This window comes from Pezoporus wallicus, unplaced genomic scaffold (assembly GCF_028554395.1).
Source record: "Pezoporus wallicus isolate ANWC-B61680 ecotype Strahan unplaced genomic scaffold, APGP_CSIRO_Pwel_v1 contig_8341, whole genome shotgun sequence".
In the NCBI taxonomy this organism is placed as follows: domain Eukaryota; kingdom Metazoa; phylum Chordata; class Aves; order Psittaciformes; family Psittacidae; genus Pezoporus; species Pezoporus wallicus.
The window spans coordinates 2460411-2475831 of NW_026638083.1; the positions used below are offsets into that span (position 1 = coordinate 2460411).

The window sequence follows — 15421 nt, forward strand, 5'->3', positions numbered from 1 at the left end:
ACCATATGGCATCCGTTTATAGAACATTGCACTACAGGCAAATAGGAGCAAGGTACACCCCTTAAAGTGCTTTTCTCATCTCATTAACTTTGGGTCCACGTTACAGAAAAGCTTCTCTGTCTTTGTTGTGTTCAAGGACGTTTTGTGCTGTTGAGTCTTGTCTTAAATGAATTGCACTAGGAAAATGAGAATCTAAAAGTAGCAGTGCCCTAAAGCAAACAGCATTATTTTGCCTTTCTGTAATTCAATTTATTTTTGCAGATCAATGTTTTGAAGCAAACGTGTTCTTTTGTCCTCAAATCTTGCCTAATGACAAAGCTGACTTTGGGTAATTTGGCACAGGGAGTGCTTCGGTAGCAGCGTGCCTGGCTGGGCTGGCGGCACATCCAGGTGATGCTCTGCCGTGTCCATGTGAAACATCTCCCCAGAACCAGACACATGAGCTGGGACAATCCTCATGAACACCCACAGAGGTCTTAGAGAAGAACTGTCTGGTGCCCAGAGCGATCAGCACAGCTCCATGGGTAGGGCCAATAATCTGCACCAAGAAACAATTCGGTGTGTGGTACCTGACACCAGCCCTGGTTCAGAACTCCAGCAAGATGTGTGAGCATCACCCCGGTGTGCTTGAGGTGCTGGGCTCTTCCAGTTGCCTGCAAAGCCCAGCCCTGCTGTAGGCATCGGCGCCTGTCCCATCGACTGCAGCAGTAGCTGGATCCAGCTTTACATCTGATAAACCCAGCGTGCTCTCCTTAAATGAGTTGGCACTGAAGAAACACATTAATTAAATAGAAATGACTGCAGGGGCCTTACAGCTTTTTGGCTTAACAGATTTCTCTTGTGCATTGAAGATCAATACTGCTGCCAATTACACCATGGGTCTCTATCCCCCTTTTTTAGCTTCTTGGAGAGAAAAGCACTGCTATATATTGAAAATCGCCACAAACCTGGCAGTCCAGAGCTTTGGAAACACGATGTGTAGCGCAGAAACGGGTCCTCAGAGAGCTGTCCCCATTCTGGATGCAGCCAACATTTCAGGAAGAGGAGTAGTGGTGCTGACACAGGGCAGCATCTTAAACCTGTGCAACTGGCTCAAACATCTGCATATGGAGGTTCATTTGTTGATTGTGGTTTAATCCGGCTGTGGGAAACTATAGATAGGATCATTTCAAGGTGTGTGCTGCTGTACTGCAGCATCCTGCAATGCTGTGAGGCCCCTGCTTTGGCAGAAACGAGAGGAGTGGTTATGTTGAGTGCTCAGGCCCCAACAGTACCGGCTGCTCACCAGAGCAGGCATCGCTGTGCTAGCTGCATTAAATAAAGGGAGGGTTTTGCTAGCACGAGAGTGCAGCAAATTCAGGATGAGCAGCACCCTAAGCATCTGAGAAGGAAAACAACTCGATGGCACCCGGCAGTCCAAGGCTCCGTGTCTCCAACTCTAATGAACACGACAGACACCACCATTTCCTCCTGTTGTAGCCCTGATGCCAATAGCTGTCACCCCCCGACCCCACTCACACAGGGAAGAGGCTGAGCAGAGCAATGCCAGCAGCCGCAGCACACACCAGCAGGCAGCAGCAGCACAAGAATCTTCTCTCCTTGAAGGAGTATCCATGAGGCGATCCCGCTGCAGGAGCCGGGCAGAGCAGAGCCAAACCCTCCATCCTCCCAGCCCCAGCTCCTCGCTGCCGGCCCTCCTGGCAGCGGCTGCCCATCGAGGGGGTCGGAACGAGATGATCCTTAAAGTCCCTTCCAACCCAACCATTCTGTGATTCTATGAATACTCAATTCAAGGTGTAAAGGAAGTCAGGATGACTGCTTCACCGTTACCCCCAAGCCCCCACGCTAATCCCTGTTACCCCTCTTGGGACAGAGAAGACAATGATCAAAGCAAGGAAGCCTCCTAATATTTTTATTGTTCCTTAGGTAACTGTGGATAGTACAAAGTTTTCCTCTTAAAAAAAAATTAATTACCTTCACGTTTCCATAACCAGGGCTTCCCATGGGAACCCGATGCCACAGGATTTCCACAGAAGCCATTTCCAACCACCATAATGCTATGTAGATAGTATAACAGTAAGAGAATATTCCTGTAATTATCAACATGAAATTGGTTATCTGTGTATAAGGGTGAACACTGATCTTTTTTTTTCTTTTTAGAAACAAAACCATCATTTATTAATCCAAACTACATCATTGCATTTACAACATTCATTGCATAAACTGGACATACAAAGTTTTGCCACCTCTGGTAAATAACAGACATACATTATACAATATATTTGCTGAATACATAAGTTCAAACAATATGGGTACAACAACTTGTTCATAATACATACTTAAACCATCGTGTTTAATAGTTACTAAGACACAGATCCATGAGCTACTTCGGGTCTCAGCACAGTTAATCTAAGTGACAAGAACACAGTTGAGAGACAGTAGCTGCAATGGAAGGCGAAGAAAACTAACCTGCGATAGGTCTTGTTCAGACAGCGAGCGCTCCTCACGGGTCAGCTTCTTCTGCTTCGAGATACAAATCACACATCCATCACAGCTGACCGGGACGTCGGGGGAATGTCCATGCAACCCACACACAGAAGAGAGCGAGTCTCCCAAGGATAAACCTTCAACAGTCATTGCCTTACTTTAGTATGTACTATAGGTTTGCTATCGGAACAGAAACAAAACAAAACCCAGACTGAAGTGGTTCTTTAAGTGCAGTTCCAGCTGCAAGTACATGGTTATTTGTGAGTCTATAACACAGGGCCAGACTTCTAGAAATGTAGAGGTAATGCTGATCTGTCGGGTTGATGCTGAATAATCCTCCGTGATGTTGGTATTAATTTTGGCAGCTGTTTATATGTTTACTTATTTAGAGTGTTTTCTCAACATTAGAATTCCCTTTCAAATTCATTTCTCCCTTTTCTTTCCTTTTTGTTTCCTTTTCTAAATCAGTTTCTAAAGAAGGATGGACTACAACTCGTCAGACCTGATGACGTGGAAGAGGGTGACATTGTAAAGTATTTGGTGCCCGTTGTTCCAGGCATAGAGGGCCCGATCCTTGGGGTTGTAGTCCAACATGGAAATGTGTGAGTACTTGTTTTGGAAGGGGATGTCGATGTACTCGTAGGTGGAGGCGTTGGTCTGGTAGGCGTAGTGCACCTTGGTACCTCCTGAGTAGCCGTTGGTGACGTAGAGCGTGCCGCAGATGATGAAGGCCTCCCCGGCGCTGCGTTTCGGGTAGCTGGTGTTCCAGGTCTGGAGGCTCTGCAGGGTGTTGGGGTCCAACTTGCTGATGACGATGTTGCCCGCGTTCTGGTTGGTGGCGTAGACGGCCCACAGCCCGTTCTCATCCACCATGAGGTCAATGTCCGAGTGGCCACCCCAGGCGTAGTGGTACATGTTGTTGTAGCCGGCATAATCCAGGCTGCGTGTCTTGAGAATGGTCTCTGTTTTCAAGTCAAACCTGATAATTATGTGGCTTTGGTATTTATTGAAATAGATGGAGCCATTGTAGACCACTTGACCGGTGCCTGACCATGGGTGAGGGAGACGGTGGGAGGTAAAATTGTCAGTATTCATGAAATCTGCCATGGATTTATATTCACGGACAAAGCGGTTGTTGTGGTAGCTGTCCATGTACCAGACCTGGGCGAGCAGCAGAAACACAAGGGGTTAGAAAACAGCAGAGACCCACCTGAGCCCTTTGCACATCACCTGAGAACTGAGCGGGGAGCAAAACCCAGAGCAAGGCATCCAACCCACTGGAAAACACCTTTGTTCAGTGCCACCTTCACCCAGAAATAAACCCATTTCTTGGAACCCCAAATTAGCCAAGAAATCAATGGAACAGCAAAGCTTCCACGGGGGTAAGCTGGTATCCCCCCATAACATGAGAGCTTTCCTGGGACCTGCTGCGTGACTGGCACCATCCTTCCAGAGGGCAATTAGCATCTTTGGCTAGACCCAGCACATTATGTTGATGCTGCTCTTGCTTCCTGCAAGCCCCATTGTGGCAGCACCCAGTGAATTATCCCAGCTGCTGTGCAGGACTCCATTAATGTGGCATGCAGAAGCTGTGGATGTAATCGCTCATTGCCAAGGAAATTCAGGCAAAGTCCATATTGGTTTAAAAATCATACACTTCTGCTTCAAAAGCTTAAACCAAGGCTGCTATGAGAGACAAAGCCATCAAAATCCTGCTATCAGGAGATGGGGGGGGAGATTTTAGATCATCATTTAAGTGCCAGTTCACTAGGGACGCTGTCTAGACTCCTGAAAGAAAAAGCTTTTGTCATATGAAACCAATTCCGAGGCAAATGGCCAAGCTGTGCAGTTAGTATCAAGAATATCCATTCAGTGAGTGACGTTCTATATGCAGTTACTGCCTACAGATAAAGATAGCTGCTTTCCCTAAAAGCTGGTTAGGCAGGAGAAAAGGTAAATGAAACAGCAAGAGAGAAGCCTTAAAGGATGCAGATTTGGGTACTGCTGTAGCCCAAACTTCTGCAAATAAACCCATTGGAAAAGGCAATAGTGTTGTCTCTGCGGTGTGGCTGTCTCCAGGGTCCCTTAGGAGAGACATTAGGAGACATTTACACGCTGTGTGTGTGCATGTAAAGACCTTTGGCTGCTGTTTGAAAGGCCAAGTGGGGTCTGCAAAACCTTGGTAGGGAACTTGAGCCCTCCATGGTTACCCCCCTGGAAACACTGCAGGGGGGAAGGAACGCCTGGCAAAGGGCTCTGATCCTCACACCTCCACTGCGGGCTGGAGGGTGGCTGCAACTGCACCAGAGATAACCCAGGTGTTCCAAAGCCCGCAGCAGAGACGTGCCTGCAGCCTGGGAGAGCTCCTGCTCCAAGATGTGGCGCTGGGGAGCGTTCCTCACCTTCAACTGAACCAGCTTGGGAAATAACATAAAACCCCCAAGAAAACGGATTGTCTCTCTGCTGCTCCTATTTCATTACCTGGAATTAAAAGAATTACACATGCCAGTGCGTTGTGCTCGGCTTTTAGAGAGGCAAGAGCAGAACCCCATGTCAGAATGCTGGGGCTGCAAGGTGGCAGGGCCCAACAGCTTTGGAGAAGCAGGGATTGATGGATAGCAGCATCTCATCACACGAGCTGGCAATGAGCAACCTCCTCCTGCCAATACCCGTCAATCCCAGCACTCAGCATCCACCCTGCTCCTGCAGGATCACCATTCCCCAGTTGTGTTCAATGATCTCATGACGTGAACAGAATAATCTATGAACCATCAACCACCTCCTGGGGCTTGGTGACGTAAGATGGATACGATACCCTGCCCACCTCCCCACTCTGCCGGGCAGCCAGTGAAGTTCCCTTAATTGTGTTTCTAATAAGATTCCCAGCACATTTATATATTACATACACACAGATGCTCATGAAGCCTGAGCTACAGCTCTGAGCAAACTGCCTGTCCACTCTCAGGACAAGAATACCCTGCAGAGAAAGTCAGGGGTGAAAAAAACCCTATTAAAAATAGTGCTCTGAGACCAAACTCTCTGAAGATGGGAAGATCTTTAGCATTTGCTCAACCAGCTTCAGCTGCAACAGGCCTGACTCTCCCTTCACAGGTGTATAAATCATGCTAGTGATGAGGGATGCAGCAAGCAGAGCCTGAAGGGGACAGGTCTGTCCCCTCTCCTGAACAAGACATGTGGGTAAAGCCTTCCCATCCCACTTCAGATCAGGATCTTGTTGGTTTAATAACTAATATATGGGCATGTCATGTTGGGAACCAGTGCCAACCAGTTTGCTGCTGGTTCAGAGAAAGAGCCCAATGCTTCAAGTCACTGCTGCTTCATTGCTGTGCATCCATGGGCAAACGGAGCCACCCTCGGGGTGGCTTCTCCAGAGCATCCCTCATCCAGAACATCCCTCGTCCTCCCTTAGCTACAGAAAACTGATCACAGGGCAGAGCTCTCAAAATAGGTGCCCTGATACACCCCTTGTTGGTGCCTTCATCTTTTGATGGATGCTGCATGCAGGGGGGAATTACCACGCAGCCAAGCTCTGAGGTTTCTGTTTTGTTTTGCTGCCTGCAAATCCTCAGCAAACACTCTGAGATATTTTCCATTCCATCAGTCATGGGAAGCCTGGATTGATTTTCAGCCAGTTATTGGCCTCCTACCTCCTTGGGATCAAAACTGAATGGTCTGAATGGAAAAAAAAAAGACCCAAACAATGCAAAACAAATCTCTCTCTGGCTGCAGTCTGTTAATTCCTCACAACAATGAAGGAGGAGGATGAAGGACAAATGCAGCCAGGTACATTACTGGAGGTGCTGGCAGCAGAAGAGCAGCAGGGACCAGGTCCCTCTGCTAAGCCCTGGCTGCCAAACCCAGATCAGAAACCCAGCACTGGATTTCTCCCTGCTACAGGGGGCACAGACCTCGTGGTGACACTTCTGAGACCATGCACACTAACCACTGCAGTGAGTTTTACCCGCCCTGGGAAGGGACCACTGCACTGGGGTGCTCAGCCCCATCCTCGTTCTCACCCTCCCTGTGGGATCCTCAGCCCCATCCTGCTGCAGAAGAGGCCAGCAGAGCCCTATGAGATGGACTAGAACCTTCCACAGGTTTCACAGGGCATAACCTGGGCTTTGGTGCTGGATGTAATGAGTTTTCAATGACCTCAGCCACATCCCTGGAGGTGGAACACAAAGACGAAGCTGTCATGGTCTTACCTTGTTCTCTCCCTCGGGAGCGAGAGGGTCCGTCATCCACGATCCGAACCTGGACCCCGAGGTTTTAATTGTGATGGGATCACTTATTCCCGTCAGCTTGCCACAAGCTGAAAAAGAGGGCAAGGCTGGTGAGCACCACGTCAGACCACACGGCTCCTTTGGCAGGCTGCCTTTGACAGCCAGCCCCGAAGCCCCAGTGAGGGGCACCAGAGCCGGCCATCATCACACCACACTGCTCTGCCCCTCTGATGGGCAGCCCTGGGTCTATTTAGTTCGAGGTAATTAGGCCAAGAGCAACCGTGGGATGCTTTTGTTTGTCTCATGCCTCTCAAGAACCAGCTGTCCTTACCACCCAGCCCCAAGCAGGAGCCTTCCTGAAGCAGCCCTGCTGCTAACGTCACACGCAGCAGATGATTCGATGACTCTATGAGAAGTGTTAGTCAGGGTCGAGCAGCCAGGTAGGGAAATCAAGTGAATGCTCTGCTCGTTTCTGCTATAATAGAGTGACACAAAGACAGACGTGCCCTGCTGGAAACATGCATCTGGTACGGGTTATGCAAAGGAGAGAAAAAGAAAAGGTGGGAAATTATGGGCAATAAAAGCTCATCCCTGCAAACAGCATTTACCAGCTTCTGCCATCCACCTTCTTCCTTCCCTACCGTGCCTGCTCACTTCGGAGACACGAAGGAATGCACCAGCCTCCTCCTGCCTTTTCTGAAGGAAAAGCCTCCTGCAGGCTGGGGCAGGGGAAGGGGTGGTGGGATGGGGTGGCTGCTCCGGGTGCTGGGTGTGCAGGATGAGCTGTGCCATGGCATGGCAGCACACACGGCCCTGGGGTTCGGTGCAGGTGCTCAAGGCTGGGGCTGCGGGTGGGAGCCCTGGTGGTGCTGCTGAGACAGGGTTAGAGCTCTGCCAGCTCAGAACAAGGTCCTTCTGCTCTGAATCACCAACGTGAATCACAGAACGGTTTGGGTTAGGAGGGACCATTAAAGGTCATCCAGTTCCAACCCCTGCAATGAGCAGGGACACCTTCAATCCGATCAGGTTGCTTAAAGCCCCAGCTAGCCTGGCCTGGAATGCTTCCAGTACACACAGTCCACAGTACCTCTTTGCTGCCTTTCTCCTTAGCCTGTTCTCATTTGACCCTTTATATTCCTGATCACAGCCACGGGACACATCCACCTCCCTCAGCTCTGAGCTGTGGCCAAAGGGATCACCTTAGCCTGAGGCATAAAATAGATGAAGCTATTGTTGATATACACCAGCACAACACGGCCATGGGGACCACCAGTCTTCCCACAGCCTTCAGACACCAGGCAGGTAAAGACAGATCCCATTGAAGAGCAGGGGGCTTCCCTGGCCTCACTGAGACACGACGTTTGGGACCTTATCCTCCTGCTTCGTGCATCCAAAACCTCCCAGCTCCAAAGGAGAGCAAGGTACTGACAAAGGGATGCAATGGGTTACCATAATAAATGCTTAATGTCTTGCCAATTCCCCTAGCAGAGGACCAGCCTTCCTCTAATCACAGACCTGCTCAGCGCTGCCTGCCGTTATCGCAGCCCTGCGTTGCTGTTACTTTATCTCTTCTCTTCTATTTCCCCGGAGAAAAACGTTGGATAAAAGCTCATTGATTTAAAACCAAAACGTTAAAAAGCAGCAGCAGCCGGTGCTGAGGGTGAGCCGGTGCCTGCAATGGTGAGGCTGCAGCTCACATGTGTTTAGCCGGAGGCACATTCACAGCAGCTCTTCAGCAATGCTCTTACACAGGGCAAGGTGTTTCCTTTCTTGGTGGAAATCCACCACAGGCACTTGGATGCCAGGGGGGGAAGTCTAAAATGGATCCTTCAAGGCCTCAAACTGGGACAGCACGACCTGGTGCTCATCCACGAGTCCAGGATACAGGGAAAGCCTGTGAGCTTCCGGGGCATACATGGGGGACTTGTTCTCATGCCAGTTTTGCTGGACCTGTGGCCCGTGAGGGCCTGCATGTCCCTGCTCCTGGACAACAGCACAAATCAGCCTCTTCCCAAGTGACCCTCCCCAGCCAGCCTGCCCCCAGCAGCTCAGCACTGCATACACAGCATCTCCAGGCACACAGCCCCTTCCTCAGCCACACCAGGAATTTTCCATCAGGAGAAGACGCGCTCTGCTCCAGCCAGTTAAAACAAGCGCTCCACCCTCCCAGGATACCAACACCTCCGCTCCATGGTCCTCCTCAGATCCAGCCCACAAGCAGTGTTGAGCAGCTCAGCAGCAGTTTACCCACCAACGCAGCCACCGACACCAGCACCATCTCCTTCTGGACTCCGTGGTTCTGCTCAGGCTGCTGCAGCCAAGCACCTTCCCTGCTGAGGCTTCCCATGAATCTGAGGTTGGATCCCCCTATTACCAGTCCTGGTCCTATCCTTGCACCAGGGCTGTGGGCTGGGATCATCCGTGGGAGCCAGGGAAAGCTCCTGCTATTAGGTTGAATTCCCCCTTGAGCCAAAGAGTGACAACCTCCCGGCTCCTCCACAGAACGCTAATGGAAACACTAAAATCCCTGTATAAATAGTGATCTTTAAGAGTGTAAACAGAATAACAGATTGAACATGCCTTTATCCCAGTCACACACACCGGGGTCAGGAGATGTTTTCACTATTGATCCATCAATAATGCCTAGGAAGCCCAAAATGCAAAACAGGACCATCTAAGGAAGATGCTGCTGCACTGTTGAGCCCTGGTGCTTCCCAGAGGGTGGGGAGAGGTGAACCAGATGGGAACGCATCCTTTTCCCTCATCCCATGCTTATTGCAGCAGGTCCCTGATCCTGTTCTGGGCACCTCAAGCTGTACCCTGAGCTCTAGAATGTGAACATACATCAGGTGAGCAGCGTTTCTGCCCGTGCAGAGCAAATCTAAGCTAAAACGTTCCTCTTGAAACACCAGTGAACCTTGCTGAGCAGATAATTTGCAGCAAACAGCAATCCCCAGCAAACAGCCTCATGGTGCAGCAGCCAAGTGTCTGTGAGGTTGTTATCCCAATTTAACTCAATTAACCACCATTTGCACTGGTTTACACTCCGGAGCCATAAACAACATTGGAAATTCAATCTGTGCTGTTTGCTGTCTAGTAACCAAATAAATCACCCGCCCAGGCGAACCCTTGTGAGACTCAGCATCCATCTCCACCACCACCCAGGGGTGCTGCGGTGCCCCAGAGGAGAACCACTGCCCAGACCCGTGGTCACAGAGAGGGGAAGAGGAGAAAGAAGGGTCATGGCCAAAAAGCCCAATAAAGCCTCAAAAAGACTCCAAACCCTCCCAAAAGTTTCTAAAAGGAAGTTGCCTGCAGGAGCTCCCCATCAGTCCCCTGGGCTCCTGCCTTGAGTGGAGGAAGAGAGGAGGCAATGGGGCAGGACATGCCCCACAGCAGAAGGGGCTAACGGTCCAAGAGCAAACGCTATTTATTTTGAGGCCCTAAATGGTTTGGGAGCTGCTTCCTACAGTCTGCAGGGGGATCGTCACAGCTCCCCTGGCTCTGCTGGAATCAGCCCTGCTGGGCAGCTGCACCGAGGCTGCTGGAGAGGGGCTGTGGGGTCCAGGGTGGTTCTGTTAAAGAACCATCCCTGGGAAGGTACTTCTACAGCTCAGACTGAACGCCCTGCTCCTCCTGCTGCTCCCTCTCCCCATCACCCACAGCTCCTCCTCATCTCCAAGTGATGGGCTGAAGGATACAGATGCAGCAGCAGATGGTGCCCAAGGAGTGGGCACCTCTCCTCCCATCACACCCACCTCTGCCTTCAGCAGGGGAGGAATGAGAAAAGCTGTTGCAGGGCTGTGGGGCTGCTGGGGGGATGCTCTGGTCAACCAGGCACTCCTGGCCATGGTCTCCATCCTTCCTTATCCTACCCACTGCAGGACTGTCACTCCTGAGATGCCTGTGCAGCCCCCCCATGATAAAGCTCCAGGTACTAGGTACTGCTAACACAGAAAGCACCACGTCATTACAACCTCCACCATTTCTGTCCCCAGTAAGGCTTCAGGGTGAAACGCAAGCGAGTTGAGGACAGTGTCAGGACTTCCCTGCCACCCTGCAGCCCTGTTGCCTTCCCCAGGACCATCATTTCCCTCTCCCAGATTCCAAGTGAGAGGCAGCTTATAAGGAGCGCATCAGATGGAAACACACGGGAGGCATCTAGAAACAAGCAAAAGCAATCCCACCAGCAGAGATGAGAGAGAAACAAAGCGTTACCTTGCCAAGGATATAAAGTGCTCAGGAGAGATCTGATCTTCCGCGAAGTTACCTGAGTGTAATTTCGTATGTGCTACCAGAACAGAGCGCGGGGCAGCTCATGTGTTTAGATTATCTAAGCCGTGTAACAAGAAAGTCAATAACGGGAGGAGAAATTGAATCAAGTCAGAGCTGGGCCAGTGACCAGAGGGGAGGCTTCTGCAGCTGCAGGAGGCAGCACCCACCTTCCCCTTCTCCACTTCTGTTTGGGGTGGGACATTGGGATTAGCTATGCCTGCGTCTCCCCACAACAGACCCAACAGGCTTCAGCCAATTAATGCTCTCTAACTGAGATTACAGGTGAATCATGTTTTAGCATCGCTGGTGACCTGGCCTGATGGAAGGGGCTCCCCTGGGCAACTGAAAGGATGGGGAGGATTTCCATCCCGCTCCACTACGCCATGCTCTTCTCAACGGGGATTTGCAAGATGCAAAAGGGAAAAGGGAAACCGAGTCACAGCCTGCACACACACACACACACACACACACATACACTGCTCAATGTGGTGCATGAGACCTCTGATGTGCCAGGTCCAGTTTGCAACAAGATGGGGCATCGATGCACAAGCCACACGGGTGCATGTGTTTGCTTTGCATAAGCGCATGGACCGCGTCTCACTGCCCGCTTATGCAAACGCTGCAAAACGCCACATGCCCAGCCCAGGGCCTGATCCTGAAGCGCTTACACCATGAGCAGCATCGCTCCTGCGAGCAATCCTCAGCAGGACTACTCCCGGGATGGATGTTACTGATGGCATAAGGATGTTCAGGATCAAACCTGGCTGCACGAGCTCATCCCTTACAGCCAGGCCCAAGGAGATGTCCAGTCTAGCATCTCTGCCTCCAGACGGGATGCGTGGGTTAACACCGATGGTGTTCAGCCAGTGCCACCATGTTGTTCTGAGCCTACCTAATTTTTGCATGCATGCACGAAGCCTTTCTTCAAGATTTGACACTCTGTTCTGAAGCTCTTCGTAGTCATAGGCGCCAATCTCTTCCTGGAGTTCGTTTAGAACTGACGTCAGATTCTGGACCTCCTCTTTAAACTGCAATACCAATTTTGCATCGGCTTTGTACTCTTCCAACACTGGTATCAAAGGCCTAAGTTCCTCCATTTTCGCTTTTATTGCCTGCAAGGTTAAAATAAGCTTGGTTCAGTGCTATGCGTGCAAAAATCTGCAACCCTCTGCCTTGACCTGGTCGCTTCCTACGTGAGTGCAAATGTTCATATCCCACAATCATTATCATTTAAACTAGTTTAATTATTAGTTTGGTCCAAATGATGTATTGGAAAGAACATATTAAACAGGCTGCAGAACACCAAAATATTTGGGAAAGGCCTTTATTTGTCATTTTTAGAATGCAACATCTTAGGGTTACATGCTTCAGATCACATACACAAAGAGCTGTTTTTTGTCGGCTTTTTTCTTTCCAAAAAATAAAAGAAAATAATAAATATATATGCATTGACAAGGGTTTCAAACTATTCATGAAATGCATCTACAATTGCATGCAAAGGAAGATCTCGGTTGGGTGGTTCAAGGTTCCTTAGTGAGATATGGTGCTAATTTGGAAAATAATCAAAAAAATCAATGCATGGTGCAAAATGCTCTGTGGCCCTCTTTTCATGGTTACATGGGAGTGAACTGCTTCTTCAGTCACTGCAGCATTGAAAAAACTTGCTTTTAAGTTAGCCCTGTAAGCAAGAAAATGAAATACTGTTGAGGATCTAGCTCGCTAACCTGCCTTATATAGATAGCCATTCATAGACACATACTCTTACGGACTAGAGAGAGAAAAAAACAACACGAGAGCTCCAAACCACTCACAGTTTAATGCTGGCATTAGCAGAAACAAAATGCTGTGGCTGTTATTTCAAATGGTGCTTTGGCAGCAAATTAGACAAAAAGCCCTGACTGGTTTTCGGCATGCTAGAAGGAACATCAAAATCAAAGCCATGATCGAATTTACTCTGCAGAAATGGAGGGGTTTTATACATCTTTTTTAATGCAATGAAGGCCTCATTTAAAGGCACGCTACACAGCATTTTGTTGAGGATGCTTTGCTCCAGCAGCTAATGAGTAGCCATAAATATGCATGCACCTACCCTTAATGAAGCGTGTTAGATACACACAGCGTACCTGGTGCTGCTCAAACTACTGCACACGGTGGCCAAGCTCCCAGCGGGCAGGGCTGGGACATGTGCCTGTCTGCTGAAGCAGCTGGGGCAGAACGGGACCACAGATTGCTCCTCAGCCTCATCTCTGGCCTTCCTTCCCATCCCCTCCTCTCTGTCATGAGGCTTCTCCTCCTGCTCTTTCCACTTGGGGAACATATTTACTTTCTTATGTACTTGCATTTGCTGGTGCAAGCTCCCTGGCTGGCAGCGGGGAGGATTTAACTCATGGGGATGGAGGGGGAAGAAAATGAACAAGTAAAAAAATAGAAAGGAACTCATGCTTAAATTGGAAAGCTGGTCTTTCCATCCAGACTGCGGAGCTATATTTAGGGTCCTGTGATAACCGGAGATGGGGAGTGGAGGAGGTGGAGTTGGTGAAAAGTTCTAAGAACCTTTTCCGCAGTTTTTGATGATGTACTCTTGGTATTTCAGTATTGAACTGAATTTTTCACTTCAACTAAAAAAGCCCCGATCTGCTTTAAAACACCAGCTGCTGGGGAAGTGCCTGCAAACCAGGGTGAGGACCAGCGGGCGCCTGAGCAAAAACATCCCCAAATTTTACTAGAAATCTTCTCCATTTGGGGTTTTCACGTCTATTAACCCAAAGCATTACTGAGATTTATTATTCCAAATATTGCCAACAGCCTCTTTTGGGCAATTGCATTTGTTCCCAATCAATTTCCTGGAAGTTTCACCACTGTTCCCAATGGTAGCTTCACTGATACCTTCTCATTTGTAGGATACCAGGATAAAACACACAGAACCCATCAGAAGGTGCTGACTCTGCTGCCAACACCATGACTTCAAATTTGGCTGTTTGCACATCCTTGAGATGGGCAGTTTGCCCTGAGGACAGCTACAACAGTGGCACTTTTGGGGTTGATATTTTGATCAGTTGCCCCACTGCTACAACCGCTCTGTGGAGGGAGGTGATTTGGTGACAGCCAGAAATGGAAAGGTAACCCCAGGTCCTGGCTCTTCCCAAGGAATGGGTCCTGGACGTGGCATGGAGAAGGGCTCCCTAGCCATAAGGGTGAACCAACCTCACGCTGACCTCCACCACCCCGGGGTCTCCCTGCAGACCCCCGCTGCAGGGAGATCCTACACAGCTGATTGGGCACCCAGGTGGCTTGTAGGTCTGGAATGTACAAATGTAGGCTTTCACCCTATAGAAAAATGTATTGCAGATGATGGAGGATGCGATGCCGCAGCCTGGATCTGGCTGTGCTTCGGATGGGGGGGAGCTGGATGGGTGGATGATGGCCAGCACTGTGTACAACCAGACCAACGGCCACATGAGCTGATGGGGACACAGTCCCGTGTGCACCCACTAAATCCCTGGCCACAGCTTGGGTAGCAGTTTGAAAGCAGACATACCTTAAACTGCCTTGCCAGGTGCTGCTTGTGGCTTTCTTCCACTTGCTTGAATTTTGATTCCAGTCCCCTCATCTGGTTTTCCATCTTCTCCACGTACTGTAGGTCTCTTTGAGTCCGCCTGTCCAACACCTCTATCGACTGGGACATGTTTTGCACCTGCCAAACGAGAAAGGACTCAGTTAGAAGTGCTTCTCCCACAGCGAGGCAGTCCCATCACATACCAATGTTGAACCCTTTTCCTACACAGCCATCAACCTAAAGAGTAACGCATCTCTGCATTATTTACTAGTCAATCGATATGACCCATGCTCTAAACCAGAGCAAATTGTGTTCATAAATGTCTATCCTGCCATACTCCAGAGAATAACAATCACACGTGCAGACAGGGGTTATAGTCAAGGCTAGAACACATCCCTCATGATGGCCCCACCATCAAGTGAGGAGAGGCTCTCAGCTGAGCAGAAGCACACCTGACTACAAGAAACACTTGGGCTGAGGTGCACATTACTGTTCCTTCATGTATGTAAGCGACACTGATTGCCTAAGTGCAAACTTTACTCCCAGCTAGTAACACTTCATTAGCCAAACAGCCCTACTGCTTATATATACAGCATCTGCCGAACAAATCCAGCTGCAGCTGAGGGCATCCCAGAGCTGGGAAGCACTGCAGGAGCTCCTGCTCCGGGTGGTCCCACTGGAGCCCGGGTGGTGCTGCCGTGTCGGCATCTTTCCTAGTCGAGCGATGCCGCATCCCTGCAGCGCCCATCTGGCCCTGCCGAAGGAATGATGCAAGAGGGTTGGCTGGGCTCATCGTGAGAAAGAGAGCTGAAGGTGTAAGGAAGGGAGGGAAACCATAGCCGGGCTGACCTGATTCTGG

The 15421-nt window shown here is 49.8% G+C and overlaps 1 protein-coding gene across 2 annotated transcripts in view; it reads right to left on the minus strand.

The window, feature by feature from the left end:
- Nucleotides 1-1895: 1895 nt before the first annotated feature.
- OLFM1 (olfactomedin 1) overlaps nt 1896-15421 on the minus strand; it is a 29481-nt gene continuing 15955 nt past the window's right edge. For both annotated transcript variants that reach the window (XM_057409162.1, XM_057409160.1), the window contains exons 3-6: nt 14545-14700; nt 11899-12118; nt 6714-6820; nt 1896-3648 (exon numbers count right to left, since the gene is read on the minus strand). In XM_057409162.1, coding sequence (XP_057265145.1) covers nt 2974-3648; nt 6714-6820; nt 11899-12118; nt 14545-14700 — 1158 coding nt within the window. In that variant the 3' untranslated portion in view covers nt 1896-2973. The remainder of the gene's footprint in view (nt 3649-6713; nt 6821-11898; nt 12119-14544; nt 14701-15421) is intronic.